Consider the following 22,769-nt stretch of genomic DNA (forward strand, 5'->3'; position numbering starts at 1 on the left):
CATGCCGGACATTCAGCATCAGGATGTTGGGGTGGCACTGTGTACAGCCTCTGGACAGCAGTCCACACCCGACTACAGACAAGTCTACAGCCACTGTTCAGTGCAGACACCCTAGTCATCTCTACAGCTACACATGGCAGACCTGGGGTAATCAAGAATTTAAATTGACATTGTAACATAACCATTATGTGTTGAATATATAAGATTGAAAGTCCATTACAAACGACACCTGTTTAGCTATAGTCTCTTGAACTAGGATCCACCTCCAGCGTTGAGTTCAAGTTCAGATCCGGCTTGGAATATAGAGGATGTTTGGGAATGTTTCACCGAAGTAAGACTGGTTTATAGAGGACTGGTTCTGTCGCCCTAGCAGCAGCTCAAGAGTTCTGGAGTATGTTGGGGTTCTGGAGGACTGGTGTTCTTGGAGGGGTCGGGGCTGGAGTCGGGGTGTTACGGGGGGCAGGGTAGAGTAGGCCGGAGGGTGGAGCTCCCCTGGAGGCAGGTGGGGCTCCTCTGGACCCCTAGAGCAAGGCGGATGGGGCCCGGGGCTGGTGCTGTAGAGCCTGGCCAACGAGGTTCCTCAGCTCGGGGGAACTCCTGTCAGTCTGATCTGAGGTAGTGAACAGGGGAACACATTTGATTCTGTTAATGCATATCTAACCTTATCTATACAAAGACCTATCTAAACTACCCCTATTTAAACATGTAGCCATGACGAATCGGGTCCTGCTGCAGCCTGTAGGACATCCACATCCAACTGCTACGTCACTCACTCAACCATCATATCAAAAACCTTACTATTGATTGAAGTTGTAACCGTCGACTTTGCTCGGTTTTAAACTTTGGGTACTGTAGTATACCATCTTTAGATAAGGGCAAGTTGAGGCTTACATACAGTGGCAATACAACGAGCTTCTCATAAATAAAAGGATAGGTGATGGGCTACAAGGAAATAATGGCGTGCAAGCTTGAACTGATTAAGTTCTGTTTAGTTCGGACCGTTTTTCATCAGATAAAAGTGCACATGAACGGTCGTAATCCGGGCGTCATCACTGGCGTGGCATCTCGTTAACCCAAGACCATGAACGCGCCTTAAATCCCCAGGCGTGGGAAAGTTTCAAACCCAAACCACTACTACCCATCATTAAAATGTATCGTTTACCAAAGTACATTGAAAATAATTAATCATGAAAATTGTCCCACTATATCGATGTTTAAAAAGGGACATAATTTACTCAAATCATTGCTGGCATAAAACCTATGACGATTATGACGTAGCAGTTGGATGTGGATGTCCATGTGCGACGGGCTGCAGCCAGATATTATTTCCATAACCAGCGGTTAGTAAACCCCTGGTGGGAGAGACTAGCCTGTAGCTACTCTGAGGGCCTCTAGGGGGTTCACTGTAGGTGTGGATGGTTGTCATGGTGACAGGTTGGGTGTAGATGGTTACCTGAGTGCTCTGTGGGAGGAGGAGGAGGGGAGGAGCGGTATCGGTCGGGGCGGGCCTTCAGGGAGGAGGATTCAACAAGATGAGTGTGTGTGTGTGTGTGTGTGTGTGTGTGTGTGTGTGTGTGTGTGTGTGTGTGTGTCCCCTCACCCGGGCCCTCAGCCGTCGGCTGGTGCGTCGCAGGCTCCCTGCACTGTCGTCCTCATCGTCATGGAAACCTCCCTGGAACTGGGAGAGACAGCTACCTTACAACTGTAGCGTGGGGTCACCTGTAGGTTGGGGTCACCTTTAGGGTGTGTGGGGTCACCTTTAGGGTGGGTGGGGTCACCTCTAGGGTGGGGTCACCTGTAGGATGGGGTCACCGTTAGGGTGGGGGGGGGGGGTGGTCCCCTGTAGGGTGTGTGGGGTCACCTGTAGGGTGTGTGGGGTCACCTGTAGGATGGGGTCAGCGTTAGGGTGGGGGGGGGATGGTCCCCTCTAGGGTGTGTGGGGTCACCTGTAGGGTGGGGTCCCCTGTAGGGTGGGGTCAACTGTAGGGTGGGTTCACCTTTAGGGTGGGGGGGTCACCTGTAGGGTGTGTGGGGTCACCTGTAGGGTGGGGTCAACTGTAGGGTGGGTTCACCTTTAGGGTGGGGGGGTCAGCTGTAGGGTGGGTGGGGTCACCTGTAGGGTATGTGGGGTCACCTGTAGGGTGGGGTCAACTGTAGGGTGGGTTCACCTTTAGGGTGGGGGGGTCAGCTGTAGGGTGTGTGGGGTCACCTGTAGGGTGGGGTCCCCTGTAGGGTGTGTGGGGTCACCTGTAGGGTGGGGTCCCCTGTAGGGTGGGGTCAACTGTAGGGTGGGTTCACCTTTAGGGTGGGGGGGTCAACTGTAGGGTGGGGTCACCTTTAGGGTGGGGGGGTCAGCTGTAGGGTGGGGGGGGGTCACCTGTAGGGTGGGTGGGGTTCGGTCGGGGTATTTCTCCATCTCTGCTGTGGGCGTCTTAGACCTGCTGGCTGTTGAGACACACACACACACACACACACACACACACACACACACACACACACACACACACACACACACACACACACACACACACACACACACACACACACACACACACACGTACAAACACACACACACGTACAAACAAACACAGTTACCGTGCTGTAACTGTTAACAGCCGTGATGACACAACTTCAGTAAAGACACTCACTAGTAGAGAGGCTAACTAGTAGAGAGGCTAACTAATAGAGAGGCTAACTAGTAGAGAGGCTAACCTGTAGAGAGGCTAACTAGTAGAGAGGCCACCTAGTAGAGAGGCTAACCTGTAGAGAGGCCACCTAGTAGAGAGGCTAACCTGTAGAGAGGCTTACTAGTACTAGTATGGGTACCTCTGTTTCTGCTGCCCCGCTGCATTCTGGGAGCTCGCAGGCTGGCCCGGTACAAGGCGTCCAGCTCAGACGTGTCCTGAATGGTCGAGCCGCGCAGGGTGTCCTGGGATTGGTCGGTCGGGCCTTCAGCGTGCGGCCGGTGCTCCACAGACATGGTTGCCATGGCAGAAGGGGGTGGGGCTGAGCTGAAAGGGGGAGGGGCCTGTGTGCGTCTGTGCCTATCTGTAATTTTATGGGTGTGGCCAGTTGGTGGGGCATGGCCTGGAGGAGGGGGGGGGAGGGACTCGTCAGCCCCCCTGCAGTCCTCCCGGGGTGAACCTGTAGGGGCCAGCCTAATGGGGGTGGAGTCAACAGGAGGCGGGGCTTGGTGCTCCTGTCTGTCTGTCAGAAGTACTTCGAGCAAGACAGGCTTTGAACTGTGGACACACACACACACACACACACACACACACACACACATACTTCTGGTGAATGATGTGAATAAAAGGGTCAGTATGGGCTGGGGTCACTTGTGATTGGTTACCTGGAGGCCTGTGGTAGCTGTAGCTCCGCCTCCTCCAGGAAGCCAGCTGATGCTAGCAGGAGGAAGGGTTGTGGTTGTTGACCGTATCCATGGTGATACTGATGGTTCTTATTAGAATAAATATTTTCTTGGCTTAATATTGCTAGTAGTTCATTTGGTAATTTCTGCTTTTGTTGTGCATTCTGTTGTAGTTTCAGCTGTTGTTTTACTTCCGGTTGTTGTATGTTTTCTTGTTTTACGTCCCATTGTAGTTGTAGTACATCTGGATGTATTTTCAGTTGTACTTCCTGTTGCAGTTTATGTGGTACTTCCTGTTTTAGGTTTTGCTGTGCTTCCTGCAGTAATTTTTGCTCTACTTCCTGCTTTAGTTTTTGCTGTACTTCCTGCTGCAGCAGCATGCGTTGCTGTAGGCTTCGTGCTCGTTGCAGGCAGCCCTGCAGACGTGCCTGTGAGCCAGTTCTCCTGCGCTGGTTGCTTGGATGAATCCCTGCTAGCGTGGATGTGAGCTTTGCTAGAGCAAGGCCAAAACAAAACAAACCAAACAGAAGACGTTTGAACAAATTAAATATGAAATGGAAGGAAGGGATAAAAGAAAGAAAAGTCTGGCATGGTGTTCACGAAGGGCATGGTGTGTGTGTTGGTGGCTGATTGTGTGTTTGTGGTGGTGTGTGTTGGTTTCTAGTTGTGTGTGTGGTTGTGTGTGTGTGGTTGCGTGTTTGTGGTTGTGTGTTTGTTCTTGTGTGTGTGTTGGTGTGTAGTTGTTGGTATGTGCGTGCATGTGTGTGAATTATGAGTGGATGTTGATCTCCAAGCAAATGGAGGCCGAATCCTTGGTTCTCCGGGAGGATATTGGGTCCCTTAGACCCTCTCTCTCTCTCTCTCTCTCTCGATCTGGTCTGGGTCTCTAGAACTTCTCAGCAGAACCTCTCAGTAGAACCTCAGCAGAACCTCTCATAGAACCTCAGCAGAACCTCTCAGTAGAACCTCAGCAGAACGTCAGCAGAACCTCTCAGCAGATGTTCAATAGTACCTCCCAGCAGAACCTCTCAGTAGAACCTCAGCAGAACCTCAATAGAACCATTTGGTCTCAGAACCAATCAGAGGAAGTCGTGATCACAGTATCACCTTTGTGCATGTGTGCGTGTGTGTGTGCGTGCTTGCGTGTGCGTGTGTGTGTGTGTGTACTTACTGACAGCTTCGTTGACCACTGAGAGGGCAGCAGCCACCTCTCCCGCCTTCTCCAGACGCACTGATTGGTCCAAATGAAGCTCCGCCTCAGATACACATCGCTCGGCCCTGACCCTGGTGCCTGCAGGTCAAAGGTCAAGGGTCAAACAGAATCACCTCTCCCTCCCGCCTGCAGTCCGGACCCTCATGTGTGCAAGTTACCTACCCCCATACAAACCTAGCCCCTAGCTACAAAGGTCCCTGGCTCACTAGGCAGATAACTAGCCCCTAGCTCCATATATACCTAGCGTCCTAGCTCCCTAAATACCTACCCCCCCCCCCCCCCCTGTGTGTGTGTGGTGTGTGTGTGTGTGTGTGTGTGTGTGTGTGTGTGTGTGCGTTTGTGTGTGTGTGTCCAGACCTTGTATCTGCAGCTGGTCCAGGTCCAGGACCTTGCTGGGTGTGGGGTTAAATCCCATGGCTGCCTCTCTCTCTCTCTCCCTCTCTGTCTGCTCCTCTTCCTCTCTCGCCTGCTTCCACACCTCGTCCTGGAGCTCGTCCAGCTCACTGCGACCTGGGAGGGACAGGGGTAAACAGGGTTACAGGTGTGTGTTACAGGGGTTACAGGTGTGTGTTACAGGGGTACAGGTGTGTGTTACAGGGGTACAGGTGTGTGTTACAGGGATTACAGTTGTGTGTTACAGGGGTAAAAGCTGTGTTACAGGGGCCACAGGTGTGTTACAGGTGTGTGTAACAGGTGTGTTATGGCAGTGTTACAGGTATGTAACAGGTGTTTTACAGGTGTGTTACAGGGTTTACAGGTATGTGTTACAGGTGCGTTACAGGTGTGTTACAGGTGCGTTACAGGTGTGTTATAGGTGCGTTACAGGTGGGTTACAGGTGTGTTACAGGTGCGTTACAGATGTGTTACAGGTGTGTTACAGGTGTGTTATCTGTACCGGAGGATCTGCAGGGGGTCTGGAGGCCCAGTGGACCGGGGGGCCGGTCTACTGGGCTGCTGTTTCTCTCGCTGGATTCATAGCCGCTCTCCGTCCTCTGAATCCCTCCTCCCCCCTGCCTCCCACCTCCTCCCCCCTGCCTCCCACCTCCTCCCCCCTGCCTCCCACCTCCTCCCCCCTGCATAGTGTTGCTACTAGAATTAAGCGTTGGTTGAATATGTCCAGGGCCAAATATGGGGTTGCGGTTCGGGTTCGGGCTAGGGCCAGGTTTAGGGTTAAGGTTAGGGTTAGGCTTAAGGTTGAGGCTAAGCTTAAGGTTAGGGTAAAGGTAAGGGCCAGGGTTAAGGTTAGGCTTAAGGCTAGGCTTAAGGTTAGGGTTAAGGTAAGATCCAGGGTTAAGGTTAGGGTTAAGGTAAGGGTTAGGGCTAGGCTTAAGGTTAGGGTTAAGGTATGGACCAGAGCCAGGGTTAAGGTTAGGGCTAGGATTAAGGTTAGGGTTAAGGCTAGGTTTAAGGTTAGGGTTAAGGTAAGGGCCAGGGTGGGGGGCCGGGGGGGGGTCCTCCAGCAGGGGCCCCCCAAGGGGGCTGTACCCGGCCTGCCGCCGCCTCTCGCGGCTGAAGAGGCCGTCGATGTTTAGCCCCTCCCTCTTGGGCCTCCAGACGCCCCACCCCCCCCGCTCACACGCCCGCCAATCGCTGCTGCAGCTGTCCGTCTCCCAGTCCTGCCCTTTAGGGGCGGGGCCAGCGGGGAAGGAGGAGGGGAGTGAGGAGGAGGAGGAGCAGGAGAGCGGGCGGCTGTGGATGATACTGGTCATCGTCTCCTTGAAGTCACGGAGCCTCCTCGAGGAAGAGGAGGAGGAGGAGGAGGAAGAGGAGGAGCGTGGAGGAGGGCAGGCGGCCTTGTGATCCTTCAGAGGCTCCCCTGTGGGGATGAGCAGGGGAGGAGGGGAGGAGGGGAGGAGGAGGAGGGGAGGGGGGGAGGAAGGGGGGGAGGAGGAGGAGGAGAGAAGAGGAGACATGACACACTCTAGTGGGTCTGGTCTCCAGTTGGTCTGGTCTCTAGGGTCTATGGGGTTCCGGTCCAGTGGGTCTGGTCTCTAGGGTCTATGGGGTCCAGTGGGTCTGGTCTCTAGGGTCCATGGGGTCCAGTGGGTCTGGTCTCTAGGGTCTATGGGATCCAGTGGGTCTGGTCTCTAAGGTCTATTGGGTCCAGTGGGTCTGGTCTCTAGGGTCTATGGGGTCCAGTGGGTCTGGTCTCTAGGGTCTATGGGGTTCCGGTCCAGTGGGTCTGGTCTCTAGGGTCTATGGGGTCCAGTGGGTCTGGTCTCTAGGGTCTATGGGGTCCAGTGGGTCTGGTCTCTAGGGTCTATGGGGTCCAGTGGGTCTGGTCTCTAGGGTCCATGGGGTCCAGTGGGTCTGGTCTCTAGGGTCTATGGGGTCCAGTGGGTCTGGTCTCTAGGGTCTATGGGGTCCAGTGGGTCTGGTCTCTAGGGTCTATTGGGTCCAGTGGGTCTGGTCTCTAGGGTCTATGGGATCCAGTGGGTCTGGTCTCTAGGGTCTATGGGGTCCAGTGGGTCTGGTCTCTAGGGTCTATGGGGTCCAGTGGGTCTGGTCTCTAGGGTCTATGGGGTCCAGTGGGTCTGGTCTCTAGGGTCTATGGGGTCCCGGTCCTACCTGTGTTTGTCTGTCTGCTGGGGGGGCGGGAGCAGCTGTCTGTGGACGAATCGGTACGGGTATCACTGGAGACGGACAGGTCCCGCCCTGAACACACACACACACACACACACACACACACACACACACACACACACACACACACACACACACACACACACACACACACACACACACACACACACACACACACACACACACACACACACACACAGGTGAGTGTTCATCTTTGTGTGGGTGTGGCCTGCGTCAAGGTGTTTGATGGTCCTGACGGGAGGATGCGTAGCCATGGAGATACCTGAGTCCTCGCTGTCGTCGGCGGGGCCGGGGGGCTGCGGGCCGCGGGCGGGGGGGTCTGGGGGGTCGGGGGGGTGCAGGACCACCGCCGCCCCGCGGGGGTCAGCGTAGAGCAGCAGCAGAGGCTGGTACCGGCCCCTAATGCAGCGCCAGACCACGTCCCTCCAGCGGGGGCCCACCTCCACAACACACACAACACTCACTTAGATACACAGCACACACAACACAACGCACACTTATATACACAACACACACAACACACACAACACTCACTTAGATACACAACACACACAACACAACGCACACTTATACACACGACACTCAACACACACAACACTCACTTAGATACACAACACAATGCACACTTATATACACAACACACAACACACACAACATAACACACACTGAAATACACACGGATATACACAACGCAACACACACTTATATACACAACAGACACTTAAATACACACAACACAACACACACAATACTAGGGCCCGACCGATATAGATTTTTGAGTGCCGATGCCGATTATTTTCAGAGAAAAATTACGATTACGATTTAATCGGCCGATTAAAAAAAACAAAAACAAAAAAAAAACATATAAAACGTAGTTTTTGATACCTTAAATATACTTTAAACACTTTTGACGAATATGTGAATTGAATGCAGAACCTTTGAGTGTTTTAGAATACATTTACAGTCAAAAATGAGTGTAATGTAAAATGTAAAATAAATAAATAACTCCCAATGTGCTGCGCTCGTGAGCAGTGACTAACACGTGCGTGCTGAGCAGTATGGTCTCAAGGTTAGAGTCTACAGTCAGGGGCGGCCTTCCCTACAGGCGGGTCAGGCGGCCGCCTAGAGCGCCATCTAGAGGGGGAGCGCAAAATATAAAATGCGCCCAAAAAAAAAAAAAATTACTTATTGGCCACGTCTCCCCCCGTCAACAATCCCCCCCCCCCCCCCCCCCCCTCCGTCAACAATCGCTTGATACCCCCCCCCCCCCGTCAACAATCGCTTCACCCCCCCCCCCCCTCGCCTAGAGCGCCAAATGTGCTGGGGCCGCCCCTGTCTACAGTATAACAAATTAACATGGCCTGGGACCTAAAGAAAAACAGGCACAACATGCTCAAACAACGCGTCTTGTGTACATTGGTGAGGTGAGCGCGCAGCTGCCTGAGCGAGCGTGCTTTCATGTTGTACGGTAAAATTCAATCTCCTCTTTTTTACTCCAGCTAAAGTTGTTAGTTAGCAAGGCCAGTAGGAGCGCAATCTGCAGGATACTAAGCGCAATAACATTTATAAAAATATATATATATATATATATATCGGTTGTAATCTGCGTCTTTTTGGCCGATGCCGATTATTTTCAAAAAGGCTATAATCGGCCGATTAAATCGGCAGGCCGATAAATCGGTCGGGCCCAACACAATACACACTTATATACAGATAACACAACACAGGAGGTGGGGGAGTTGGGGGAAGTGATGGAGGTGATGAGGTGATGGGGGCGTACCTCCGTCACCTTCTCGTCATCACAGTACATCCACCTGCGGGTTCGGGTGTGGTAGAAGAAGGAGGAGTAGTGTCGCCCGTAGTAACAGACCACGCCCACCAGGTACAGCTCGGCCGCCCGCGCCTTCACCTGCTCCACCCGACCGAACAGCTGCAACACCACCTCATTAAACAGCTGCTCCACCCGACACCACCTCATAAAACAGCTGCTCCACCCAACACCACCTCATTAAACAGCCTCTCCACCCAGCTGCACCACCACCTTAGTGCATCACTTCACAGCCTGGGAAATATGCGTGTGTGTGCGTGCATGTGTGTGCACCTGTGTGTGTGTGTGTGTGTGTGTGTGTGTGTGTGTGTGTGTGTGTGTGTGTGTGTGCGTGTGTACGTGCGCGTGTGTGTGCGTGCGTGAGTGCCTGTGTGTGTGTCTGCATGTGTGTGTGTGCGTGCCTGCATGTGTGTGTGTGTGTCTGTGTGTGTGCGTGTGTACGTACGTCCCCCAGCCGGAGGCGTGTCCCCAGGGCGTGGATGAGGTCACCAGCGAGGTCAGAGGTCGCCGAGTCCCAGACGAGGCCGATGGTGACGACCTCCGGGGAGTTGAGGAGGACCCTGAACAGAGGCTGCTGGGAACCACAGCCCGCCTGCAGAAAGACAGGTCCACATGAGAGACAGGTAGCCTAGAGACAGACAGCTAGCCTAGAGACAGACTGGTAGCCTAGAGAGACAGACTGGTAGCCTAGAGACAGACAGGTAGCCTAAAGACAGACTGGTAGCCTAGAGAGACAGACCTAGGTTGTGGTGTTTGGGGGGGCTGGAGAGAGAGGAGGAAGAGGACTGTTGAGGAGAAGGATGAAGAGGACTGAGGAGGAGGAAGAGGAGGAGCAGGGGGAGGAGGAGGAGGTCTTACAGGACAGTTGCGCAGGTCTCCAACACTGCTGGCGTTACGGAGCAGCTCCCCAAACATAGCAGGAGACGCATCGCTCCTCTTCTTCAGCATCTCCACTGCCTGGTTACTGAGGAGGAGAGGGGAGGAGAGGAGAGGAGAGGAGAGGAGAGGAGAGGAGAGGAGAGGAGAGGAGGGGGGAGGAGAGGAGAGGAGAGGAGAGGAGAGGAGAGGGGAGGAGAGGAGAGGAGAGGAGAGGAAAGGAAAGGAGAGGAGAGGAGAGGAGAGGGGAGGAGAGGAGAGGTGAGGAGAGGGGAGGGGAGGAGAGGAAAGGAGAGCGGAGGAGAGGAGAGAGGAGGAAAGGAGGAGAGGAGAGAGGAGGAGAAGAGAGGAGAGCGGAGGAGAGGAGAGAGGAGGAGAGGAGGAGAGGAGGAGAGGAGGAAACAGCAAGAGTGAGAGTCAAAGGCCCTGTTTCAATGAGAGAAATAGGATATATACTGTATAACACAGATATACATATATATATATTTAAGGCCCTTGCATGGGCCTTCACAACTTCCGGCGGTGAAGTTGTGAAGTTACGACGGTGAGTTACTAAGCATATAATGACCGCTTTCAAGGAAAGGGGATTTTTTCCGTCTTTCTTATCATTCCGCAAGTACTCCGGTAACTTTCCAACCCTAGCGTGCTCGGTTACTAAGCGACGTCAATGTCTTTGGCGGACTATTTCTCTGCTGATCAACACTACGAATGCTGGTAACAAATGAATTGTAAAAAGACACACCGTGTAAAGTATTATTTTGTTTTGGCAAGTAGCTGGTAATAAGCAGGATAATGTATAGAACGTCGCCGACATAATCGAAAATAAGCCCCTCAGGGCGAAGCAAGACGTCCTGTTCGCCCTGTCGCCCTTATTTTCCCGATAATGACCGCTGTTCTATACATTATCCCTTACATATTTAGTTAGATGTATAGATATAGATACAGAATAATATGTAATGCACCTGTAGGCCCTTACCTGTATCATCGGCTACGAAAGCGCCGGGACTCAAGGCAGCGAGACAGACAGGCAGACAGACAGAGACAGACAGGCAGACAGACAGGCAGACAGACAGGCCTTACCACAGTGAGGTGGTGGAGATGTAGTGAATCATCTGATTGAAGGGCAGAGGGTCTGATGATGCTCCACAACTGCTACACACACACTGAAACACACACACACACACACACACACACACACACACACACACACACACACACACACACACACACACACACACACACACACACACACACACACACACACACACACACACAGTCAGAAGGTAAGGTAAGGTGATAGCGGTGTTAGTTATAGAGTTACGAGAAGGCCGGGGTTAGGGTCAGACCTGAGGCTCACCTGCTCATAGAGCCTCATGGAGAACTTCTGGTGGGGGATGCAGAGAGGGGAGGAGCAGGGGGAGGAGCAGGGGGAGGAGGAGCTGTTGTCCTGGCTGCTCTCCTCAGACATGTGGAAGTGGATTCTCATCAGGATGTTCTCCTGCAACAGAACATCACCGCATATTACTATTACATATTACATATTACTATTACATATTACTAATACATATTACACATTATTATTACATATTACTATTACATATTACTAATACATATTACATATTACTAATACATATTACTATTACATATTACATATTACTATTATATATTGCTATTACATCTTTCTATTACATATTACATGTTACTATTACATATTCATTACTATAGTTACTAGCTATAATACTAGTTACTATTACTTTAGTATACTACTACATCACCGCAAATAACTATAGTTAATGGTTAGTTATATTACTAGTTACTATTACTATAGTTTACTACTACATAACCGTATGGGTATAGGTGTGTGGAGGTATGTGTATTGGTGTGTGTGTACAGGTGTGTATACAGGTGTGCTTACAGGTGTGTTTACATGCGTGTGTGTGTGTGTGTGTGTGTGTGTGTGTGTGTGTGTGTGTGTGTGTGTGTGTGTGTGAAGGTTTGTGTGTAGGAGTGTGTGGGTGTGTGTAGGAGTGTGTATGTGTGTGTAGGAGTGTGTAGGTATATGTGTAATTGTGTGTAGGTGTGTTTGTAGGAGTTTGTAGGTATGTGTGTGTAGCAGTGTGTAGGTGTGTGTATAGGTGTATGTTTAGGAGTGTGTCGGTGAGTGTGTCGTGTGTGTGTAGGGCATGTAGTTGTGTGTGTAGAAATGTGTAGGAGTGTGTAGGCGTGTGTGTAGGAGTGTGTTGGTGTGTGTGTAGGAGTATCTAGGAGTGTGTAGGAATGTGTAGGTTTGTAGGTGTGTGTAGGTGTGTGTATGTGTGCGTAGGAGTGTTGTAGGTGTGTGTAGGAGTGTGTAGGTGTGTGTAGGAGTGTGTAGGTGTGTGTAGGAGTGTGTAGGAGTGTGTAGGTGTGTGTGTAGGAGTGTGTATGTGTGTGTGTAGGTGTGTGTATGAGTGTGTAGGAGTGTGTAGGTGTGTGTAGGAGTGTGTAGGAGTGTGTAGGTGTGTGTGTAGGAGTGTGTATGTGTGTGTGTAGGTGTGTGTATGAGTGTGTAGGAGTGTGTAGGTGTGTGTGCAGGTAGGTGTGTGTAGGAGTGTGTAGGTGTGTGTAGGAGTGTTGTAGGTGTGTGTAGGAGTGTGTAGGAGTGTGTAGGTGTGTGTGTAGGTGTGTGTATGAGTGTGTAGGAGTGTGTAGGTGTGTGTGTAGGTGTGTGTATGAGTGTGTAGGAGTGTGTAGGTGTGTGTGTAGGTGTGTGTAGGAGTGTGTAGGAGTGTGTAGGTGTGTGTGCAGGTAGGTGTGTGTAGGAGTGTGTAGGTGTGTCCTCACGAAGCACTCGGCGGCGTCGTCCATGCCGCCCAGCTGGAAGCGCTGCTGGCGGCTGAAGGCCAGCGCCAGGGCGGTCCGCAGGGAGTCCGACGGCAGCACAGAGCGGCTGCTGGACTGCAGCTCTGAGAAGATGCTCTGGAGAACCACATCAGCATCATCATCATCATCCTCATCATCATCATCCTCCTCATCATCACATCATCATCATCATTATCATCATCATCACCCCATCATCATCACCACATCATCGTCATCACCACATCATCATCACCATCACCATAACAATAACCACGTTATCATCATCATCATCATCATCATCAACACATCAGCATCATCATCACCACATCATCGTCCCCATCACCATTACAATAACCACGTTATCATCATCATCTTCATCATCACCACATCATCATCACCATCCCCATTATAATAACCACGTTATCATCATCACATCATGTCATTATAATAGCCCCAGTGAGTTGAGGTGTGAGGGGCTTTTATTGTGGAGGGACACATGGCCGCCTCACCTTGAGGGCGCAGAAGACGCATGAGTCCTGAGAGCAGCGATGAGACGACATCTGACGGAAACTACGGCGGAAAATATCCAAGTGCCACAAGACCTGCAGACACAATATTACACATTATTAATACTACACAAATACTTTAACTATACATATTAGTCTTATTCAAGTACTTTAACAAACAAATCAAGGCAACATAGAGGTTATAAACCAATTGGCTCAGATAGTGATAGATGGTTACATGGCACCCTTTAATGTCTTAAAGACACAATATGATTTAGAAGATGTCGACTTTTTTGCATATATACAATCAAAATCAATTTTGGGGTTACTAGATAGATTTAGATCTGGACAACAAACTGAGGGAGATTGCATCAGGGAGGAGAACAGTGTCAAGATTATACGAGTTGTTGACCGCTGCATCCTTTGACAGCCTATCCTCTATTCAACACAAATGGGAGCAGGACTTGGGCATACCCCTGAGTAATGCACAGTGGGACACACACAAAACACAACAGCCTTATCCAAATGTGTAAGATATAAAATTCTTCAAATAAAGGGCACAGGGCATATATAACACCAATAAGATTAAAGAAAATGGACAAGTCTCTCTCCCTTTTGTGTTGGCATGGTTGCGGAGAGGCAGGAACATTGATACAGATCTAATGTGGCCTTGCCCCTCAGTAAAGAGTTTTTGGAAAGATGTGATCTATAACTTGTCTTATATTCTGAAAGGGAAAATACCACTCTGCCCACTAATTTGCCTTTTAGGCAGTACAGTAGAAAATATTGAGTCAACTCTCACGCAACACATTATAGCTTTAGCCTTTTTATCGGTTAAACAAATCATTATGATGAATTGGAAAGTACAAAAAACCAAATTGCTCTAACACTGACTATTGGTTAAAGTACTTTATGGATCTCCTCTCAATGGAACGTGCGACCTCGTTCCTCAGTGATCTTGACCGTGGGGATGAAGGTCCATGGATTTTTATAAGACTTTATAAGATTGTATTTGAGAAACTGGGCATTTAAATGAATTTATTGAATATTATGGATCTGCCCCCCCCCCCCCCCCCCCCGTTGTACTGCGTATTGGTTTGTTATGTCCTGTGAGTCCTGTGAGATCTTGTGATGTATGTATATGAGGTTTGTGATTGTTTTGTTTGTTGTTTTGTTTTGTGTTTAAGAAAAAAAAGGAAATTACTTTGACTATACATATTAGTCTGAATCAACTACTTTTACTATACATATGAGTCTGATTCAAGTACTTTTACGATACATATTAGTCTTATTCAAGTACTTTTCCTAAACATATTATTCTTATTCAAGTATTTTTACTATACAAGTACTTTTAAATGTTGAATCAGCGATGTTGACGTCACTTCTGTTTGTTTTTAAAACGAGATCCCAAACAAACAGAGCCAGCTCGCCCCTCCCTTGCATGCTTCGTTCATCCAGTAAAACTATAATGAACACAGCGCAAAACCCCACAACACCCACTCCATGTCTGTGATCGGTTGGGAATACCATTTATTTTGGTATTGAGTGGTTGGTAGTGCCATATGTTTTTGTTGTTGTGTTTTTGTGTACGATCTCGGGGCATAGGCTGCCTACAGAGACGCGTTTTTCTTGATGGCCGGCTTATGGGGCGGGCAGCTAGCGGATCGTGAGGAAAGATCAGATGAATGTGATCATTTATGTTTCGGCCTAGAATCGCTGATACAACCTTTAACTATAAATATTAATACTTTTGATGTCAAAGCTCTTTTGAATTTAAGAAAGAAAGGTGGAGGATTTCTTCAGAGAGAAAGGTGCAGGACTTCTATGGAAAGAGGTGGAGGATTACTATAGAAAGAGGTGGAGGATTACTATAGAAAGAGGTGGAGGATTTCTATAGAAAGAGGTGGAGGATTACTATAGAAAGAGGTGGAGGACTTCTTTAGAGAAAGAGGTGGAGGACTTCTTTGAGAATGTCGGTATAGTAGAAAGTATGGGTGTAGTATGGGTCTGCCTCTACACCTTCTGTCTCTAGATGGATTGTACCTGTTGTCTATGTGTGTGTGTGTGTGTGTGTGTGTGTGTGTGTGTGTGTGTGTGTGTGTGTGTGTGTCCGTGTGTGTTCGTGCGTGTGTGTGTGTGTGTGTGTGTGTGTACCTGCAGGGCACTGTTGAGGAAGCAGTTGTTCTGTCCTGGCTGGTTGATCAGCCCCTTACTGCCCCTGGTGTCCTGGAGCCCCTGGGGAGCCCCGCCCCCTGAGTAGCTCCTCCTCCAAGACATCATCCATCCACTGCCGTCTGGGGGCGGAGCCGGTAGTGGGAGTGGCCTGCATTAACACATTAAAGCATTAATACATTAGGTATACATTCATATAGATTATTAATAACAATAATATTAATGAACTATCTTATAATCAATATTTAAAATAATTAAATATAAGAATTATATAGAAGATATACAAATATTAATTATTTTAATCATATGATCTTTAATAATGAAATAGAATAATAATTGATAACAGGATTACATAATAATTGAACAGAGCCTATGTATATGAGAGGAGAGGAGAGGAGAAGAGAGGAGGAGAGAGGAGGAGGAGAGGAGAGAAGAGAGGAAAGGGGAAGAGGAGAGGAGAGGAGAGGAGAGGAGAGGAGAGGAGAGAAACAACAACTAAACACTAGTGAGCTTCTAACCCCCCCAACAACACAGATCTTTAATTTAACAATTCACACCCTGTCAGACACACAGGGAAGGAGACAGACAGAGAGACAAAAAGACAGACAGAGGGAGAGAGACAGACAGACAGACAGACAGACAGACAGACAGACAGACAGACAGACAGACAGAGACAGACAGACGGAAAGAGAGACAGAGACAGACAGAATGCCTCCTACCTTAAGCAGCTCCCACTATGTCTACACACAGCAGCTAATAACACCTCTCTCTCTCTCTCTCTCTCTCTCTCTCTCTCTCTCTCTCTCTCTCTCTCTCTCTCTCTCTCTCTCTCCCTCTCTCTCTGTCTCCCTCTCCCTCTCTGTCTCTTTCTCCCTCTGTCTGTCTCTCTCTCTCTCCCTCTCTCGCTAGGCTAGCAGGAAGCTCCAGGTAACAGATCGAGGATGACATCATCACTGCCTTCCCTACACCTGTTTCCTCAGGAAGCCCCTCCCTTTCCAAGCCTCCCCCTGAGCTGCTCTTAAAGGGGCAGTACACAGTTGTAGTCTTACACACACACACACACACACACACACACACACACACACACACACACACACACACACACACACACACACACACACACACACACACACACACACACACACACACACACACACACACACACACACACACACACACCCCCCTGCTGGCCCTTACCATATGTCGTCCTGGACATCAGAAGACACACTCAGCACTTTCACCTCCTGCTCCTCCTCCCTGTCTCCTTACCTGCTCCCTTCTCTCCTTCTTTCCTCCCTGTCTCCTTACCTGCTCCCTTCTCTCCTACCTTTCTCCTTACCTGCTCCCTTCTCTCCTCCTTAGGTGGTCAGACAGGAGGCTGTCACCTCCTTCCCTGCTAATCAGCCCTTCACACTGAGAGCTGCCCAGTACAACCAGTCTGCTACTGGTTCTATTGGGAGCCGCACAGTAGAACTAATCTGCTACTGGTTGTATTGGGAGCTTCCCAGTGCAACCAGTCTGCTACTGGTTCTACTGGGAGCCCCAACGTAGAACCAGTCTGTTACTAGTTATACTGGGAGCCGCCCATTACAACCACTACTGGTTCTACATTATTTCCCAGTGGTAACCCCTCCTTTACCTGCTGAGTGTAACGACGCGTTTAGTTCTGTTTCCATCGCCCGCCCAGCCGAGCAGAGGCGGAGTGGAACGAAACCATCATTGATGGACCACTGGTACCGGAACCGGGGAACGGGGCCGGGTGCGCGTTTCGAGCGAGGGGCCATGCGACGCCACGTCTGGAGCGCGGGTCCGTGCGACGCCGCGTCTCGACGCGGGTCCGTGCGGCGCCGTAAGGTTCCAGTGACCTTCGTCCTACACGCGGTGTCCTTACCGCATAATACCGGGTGCTCCGTGCGTTAGGACGGGGTCTGCTCCAGTACCGTACCGGACCAGGAGTTCTACGGTACCGTAGCCGACCTGGGAAGCTCCGGTACCGGGGCTGTAAACAACGTCAAGCTTCCCACCGGATGGGTTCAGTTTCCGAGTGTTGTTCTTCAAAGTAAAGGCCGAAGAAATTAAAAATAAAAAGATAACAGAACGTTTGCCCACCGGTAAAGAACCAGTGAAGAACCGGTGAGTTCCTAGGTCAGTCTGGTTCGTTGAGACTCAAACAGACTGGTGAAGGACCGGTGATATCGTGCCCTTCAATAGCCTGCCCTACATGGTCCCTTATGATAACGGGAATAAAGATGACCGGGATATCAATAAATCTCTTTTAAATATAAATATTTAATAGAATAGAACAAGTTGGCTGTGTGCATCAATATATCGACATTCGTTTTTAATTAATTACTTCAGCGTAACAGCTTATAACAATTATAAACATAATTCATTGTTAAATTGTAAGAAATGTTTTAATTAGTTAACGGAGATGAATCGGATTGGTTAATAATAGTGTGTTCCTGAATCCTCGGACACCAGCCTTCCGAGTCGGAAATCTCCCAGCTTTCTTGCGGCTTTTCTCGGAGGCACGCCCCCTTTTTGTATTAATCTCTCGGAATTCTGAGAGTAGACCGAGAGCATTGATGACGCTCTCAACAAAAATGGCTGCACCCGTGAAGAGATGTACTTTCTTTGTATTTGTACCACGTTGGTCATTTTAATGTCGATTTTAAATGCTCTTGCACACTTGATACATTGCTACTTTATTCTGGTCACCAATTTATGCATTGCACGGTCTTGCTGTGCGTGCAATACAATGTAAAGTTGTGTTGTTTGTTTTCGGGCTGGTTTCCTAAAGAGGCTAATGTAGCTAACAATAAACAACGACTAGTTCATCTGTTCCCCGACATTATATATCCATAAATAAATACTGGGAACTGCCCAGTATAACCACAGTATTCTACTAGTTATACTGGGAGCCGCCCAGTCTACATATAACTTTTAATCCACAGTAAGGAGACACATGTCACTTTGTTATTTTTAAAAGCATTTAATGGCTTTTTGCACAAAAGTAACAGAGGGACCAGACTACATGTGACCCCTGACCCCCCCACCCCCCAGCCGTTACTGCAAAACAAGCGACCCCCCCCCCCGCCCCAACGTGGCATTGATTGTGCAATGTAGACATATCGTGTTGCTATAGTTACAGTGACAGAGGAAAGCGCGCTATCTTTATCAAACAGAAGCACGTGAAGCCCATCTAAAGAAACATGAAACATATCAACTCTAAATACTTATTCTAGGAAAACAATCATTGAAATAACTAAGGGCAGAATTGTATGTTTCAAATAAAATAATCCAATATATACCGAGTCTTATGGATCCTACTGCCTCATCTTAGATTGTTAAACATTGAAGTGTATTTACGTCTTTAGAAAACCAGAATGCAGCCTCTTCAACCCGGAGTTCTTAGTAGTAGTGGTCGAGTTATTATATTATTATTTTTATATTATAGGAGCATGTTAGTTAGTTATTGTTTACACAGCCTCTACTGACAGTTTAAAGCACCACAGGTCAACACTCTACTGCCCCCTCTCCATCGCCCTACACCACCCCTCCCTGAGGACCAGGTGACGTAGCTCTTCTTCATGACCACCATCACCAAAGCAACACAGACAATCAGCATCAAGAGGAATAGAATAATAAGAATCATAATCATAATATTGATCATACTACACAACAGGTAATTCATGAAGTATTGGAGGCTCCTCCATCGTCACATCCTTCAGTGTCTTCATCCAGGTCCTCATCTGGAAAACAGGAAGAAGGGACGTGTCGAAAGCCGAACAGGAAGTGATGCAGTTTGGAGCTTTGATGGATTCGCACTCTGCTTAGAGGAGGAGGAGGGGAGAGGAGGGGGAGGAGGAGGAGGAGGGGAGAGGAGGGGGAGGAGGAGGAGAGGGAGGAGGAGGAGGAGGGGAGAGGAGGAGCTCTACTTCTTCTTGCTGAACAGACTGAAGCGCTTCTCCTTGTCCTTTTCCCTCTTGCCCGGGCTGGACTCTGCTGCTATGGCGACCGAGGCCGGGAGCGTCTGAGCGCGTGCGGTGGCGGCGGGCGTGCTATGGCTGCTGGGGGTCACCTCAAGACCCCCGGGGGGCGGGGCGCATGCTGATGCCACCGCAGAGATCCACGAGGACATCTCCTCCTAACACACACACACACACACACACACACACACACACACACACACACACACACACACACACACACACACACACACACACACACACACACACACACACACACACACACACACACACACACAGCGTTACTTAGAGACCATCAACACACTGACACAACAGGATGTTAGCTCCTCCCACAGGAAGAGGCGGTCCTGAATGAGTTCCTTACTTCGTCTTTGGCCTGGAACAGATACTCGTTACCGTCCATCAATCTGGGGATGCAAAACAAACACTCCGTTACTATGGCAACCTATCAATTTATCAACCAACCATATCGATCTGTCTGGATCGATCGATCTATGATTCTAAATATCTATAGATAATATTTCAATAAAAATGTATGACCTCATTATCTATAATATAATATTATTCTTTAGATTAGTATAGGTCATATATATATATATATGACCTCATTATCTTCCTTTATCTTATATTAGGATATGATATTATTCTTTAGATAAGTCTATATACAGTATATATATATATACACCATGACCTCATTATCTTCCGTTATCTTATATTATGGTATTATTCCTGGGACGGAGTTGGGGTCGGGGACTGACTTGAGTTTGAAGACATGTTTCTTCTTCTTGTAGTCCAGGGCCACGTCGCCGAGGGCCCCCTGCAGCCGCACCGGGACCTCGGCGTGGTACGGCAGCCCCTGCACCGCGCTGCGCTGGTCCTTATAGAAGCCCAGCTCTCCCTGGTTCAGTACGCAGTACACATGGTGCCAGGACCTGGTACATGGTACACACATCAATACACACCACGCACGCAGTACACACGGTGCCAGGACCTGCAGATACATGATACACACTACATATATATACACACTTTGATGTGTGTGTGTGTGTGGGGGAGCATAGCTACAGTAATGGTGTGTGTGTGTGTGTGTGTGTGTGTGTGTGTGTGTGTGTGTGTGTGTGTGTGTGTGTGTGTGTGTGTGTGTGTGTGTGTGTGTGTGTGTGTGTGTGTGTGTGTGTGTGTGTACCTGCTAGAAGCCTTCTTATTAGGCCCCTCCCACTCATGCTTGCGGTGCAGATAACCCTCCAGCTGCGAGGGGGGCGGGGCCAGCTGCGTTTTGGCGGGAAGCGTAGCAGCCTGGCCCTTGCGACCGTCCCCGGGAGACCCTACAGGGCTTGGCTCAGAGCCCCCGTTCACCACCTCCCCGTCGCCCTGGAAACCAGAGACATTGGTTGGAGACACACACCAGTGCACACACCAGTACACAAACCAGTACCACTCACAAGTACACACACCAGTACACACACCAGTACACACACCAGTACCACACGGCTGTCAGCTAAAGGTTAGGAACAACCCTCTGTGAGCGTGATTAGGCCGTTGTAGCTCAGGATCACCTGCAGGTGGCAGCAAACAGCAACACACGATGAGCTGCCCTCAAACTGAGCTGTTACCAAACCTTAGTAGACACAGCAAACACATGCAGAAAGAGAGAGACGGGGAGAGAGAAAGACAGAGAGAGACCGAGAGAGAGAGACAGAGAGAGAGAGAGAGAGAGAGAGACAGAGAGAGAGAAAGAGAGCGACAGAAAGACAGAGAGAGAGAAAGAGAGAGAGAGAGACAGAGAAAAAGAGAGACAGAGAAAAAAAAGAGAGGATAGGGCCAAACCAAACGTATATTTTAAACAATCCTCCAGAGAATTGTTTGCCATGATTATTATTAATATTATTAATAACTTGATTGTTCCACTGCACTCTGATTGGTCACTCATTACCCCATTACCAGGCGTATCCATTGCTCGGCCAATCAGGACAGTCTTGCTGCTTGGCGGCCGACCAATCCTGGGAGTTTTTAGATCAGACCTCTGCCTACTCCTACTCTGACTACTAACACATACTAATACCACATTCTAATACTATTATTAACACATACTAATACTATTTATACCATATACTAATACTATTACTAACACATACTAATGTTATTACTGACACATACTGATAGAGAATACTACAACGTATTTTATACCACAAACCACCAGGTAGTATATATATAGTATTCATCCCATTGATAAATACTGTAGTAAGATGACATCATAATCATCATTATCACCTTTCTACGATTTTAAGATAAAAACTGGTAAGAACTGGTTTATAAAACAACCTTAAACCTTAACACCCTTAAACCTTAACCATTAACACCCTACCGTCACATGAAAACATAGAGCATCATATGTAGATAAGATATATAGATCAGGTTTATAGATCAGATTAATAGATCATGGAGAAGCTAGACGATGGAACACAGGATGACATGAAGTGACATGAAATAATAAAGATAATACTTACTGCATGCTTAATACTACTACAATGTAAACCACAAACACGAAACAACCTACACACAGCCAGAACAAACAGACACACAAAACAGCCAGAACAGTCACACAAAACAGCCAGAACAGTCACACAACACGGCCAAAACAGACACACACCTCAACCAGAACAAAGACACAACACAGCCAGAACAGTCACACAACACAGACAGAACCAACAGACACACATCACAGCCAGAACAGACACACACCTCAACCAGAACAAAGACACAACACAGCCAGAGAAGTCACACACCATAGCCAGAACAGTCACACAACACAACCAGAACAAAGACACAACACAGCCAGAGCAGTCACACAACATAGCCAGAACAGACACACAACACAGCCAGAACAAACAGATACACAAAACAGCCAGAACAGTCACACAACACAGCAAGAACAAACACACAACACGGCCAGAACAGTCACACAACACAGCCAGAACCAACAGACACACATCACAGCCAGAACAGACACACAACACAGCCAGAACCAACAGACACACAACACAGCCAGAACCAACAGACACACATCACAGCCAGAACAGACACACAACACAGCCAGAACCAACAGACACACAACACAGCCAGAACCAACAGACACACATCACAGCCAGAACAGACACACAAGTTGACACAACACAGCCAGAGCAAATACACACAACACAGCCAGAACAAAAAGACACACAACACAGCCAGAACAGACACACAACACAGCCAGAACAGACAGACACACAACACAACCAGAACTAACAGACACACAACAAACAGCCAGTAAAAGAAGCATGTAATAATATAACTAATGATGATTTATTGACGGGCATGTGTTCAGGGCAACACG

At 48.8% G+C, this 22,769-nt stretch overlaps 2 protein-coding genes across 3 annotated transcripts in view; both read right to left on the reverse strand.

The window, feature by feature from the left end:
- Nucleotides 1–521: 521 nt before the first annotated feature.
- Nucleotides 522–17,573, reverse strand: LOC130404970 (inactive ubiquitin carboxyl-terminal hydrolase 54-like). Its single transcript, XM_056609923.1, has 21 exons — nucleotides 17,047–17,573; nucleotides 15,390–15,558; nucleotides 13,239–13,331; nucleotides 12,712–12,846; nucleotides 11,246–11,386; nucleotides 10,969–11,051; nucleotides 9,871–9,976; nucleotides 9,458–9,604; nucleotides 8,965–9,114; nucleotides 7,447–7,624; nucleotides 7,149–7,235; nucleotides 6,066–6,396; nucleotides 5,476–5,546; nucleotides 4,938–5,090; nucleotides 4,539–4,658; nucleotides 3,350–3,860; nucleotides 2,827–3,242; nucleotides 2,378–2,445; nucleotides 1,601–1,678; nucleotides 1,454–1,508; nucleotides 522–610 (listed from the first exon to the last, which is right to left on the reverse strand). Exons 2-21 carry the CDS (start codon nucleotides 15,513–15,515, stop codon nucleotides 522–524), a joined length of 3,138 nt encoding a protein of 1,045 aa, XP_056465898.1. The 5' UTR covers nucleotides 15,516–15,558; nucleotides 17,047–17,573.
- A 935-nt stretch (nucleotides 17,574–18,508) lies between these two features.
- LOC130404190 (spectrin beta chain, non-erythrocytic 1-like) overlaps nucleotides 18,509–22,769 on the reverse strand; it is a 41,553-nt gene continuing 37,292 nt past the window's right edge. For both annotated transcript variants that reach the window (XM_056608837.1, XM_056608836.1), the window contains exons 40-43: nucleotides 20,583–20,767; nucleotides 20,155–20,328; nucleotides 19,761–19,803; nucleotides 18,509–19,554 (exon numbers count right to left, since the gene is read on the reverse strand). In XM_056608837.1, the coding sequence (XP_056464812.1) occupies nucleotides 19,342–19,554; nucleotides 19,761–19,803; nucleotides 20,155–20,328; nucleotides 20,583–20,767 (615 nt within the window). In that variant the 3' untranslated portion in view covers nucleotides 18,509–19,341. The remainder of the gene's footprint in view (nucleotides 19,555–19,760; nucleotides 19,804–20,154; nucleotides 20,329–20,582; nucleotides 20,768–22,769) is intronic.

Source organism: Gadus chalcogrammus, chromosome 15, assembly GCF_026213295.1.
Source record: "Gadus chalcogrammus isolate NIFS_2021 chromosome 15, NIFS_Gcha_1.0, whole genome shotgun sequence".
Taxonomy (NCBI): domain Eukaryota; kingdom Metazoa; phylum Chordata; class Actinopteri; order Gadiformes; family Gadidae; genus Gadus; species Gadus chalcogrammus.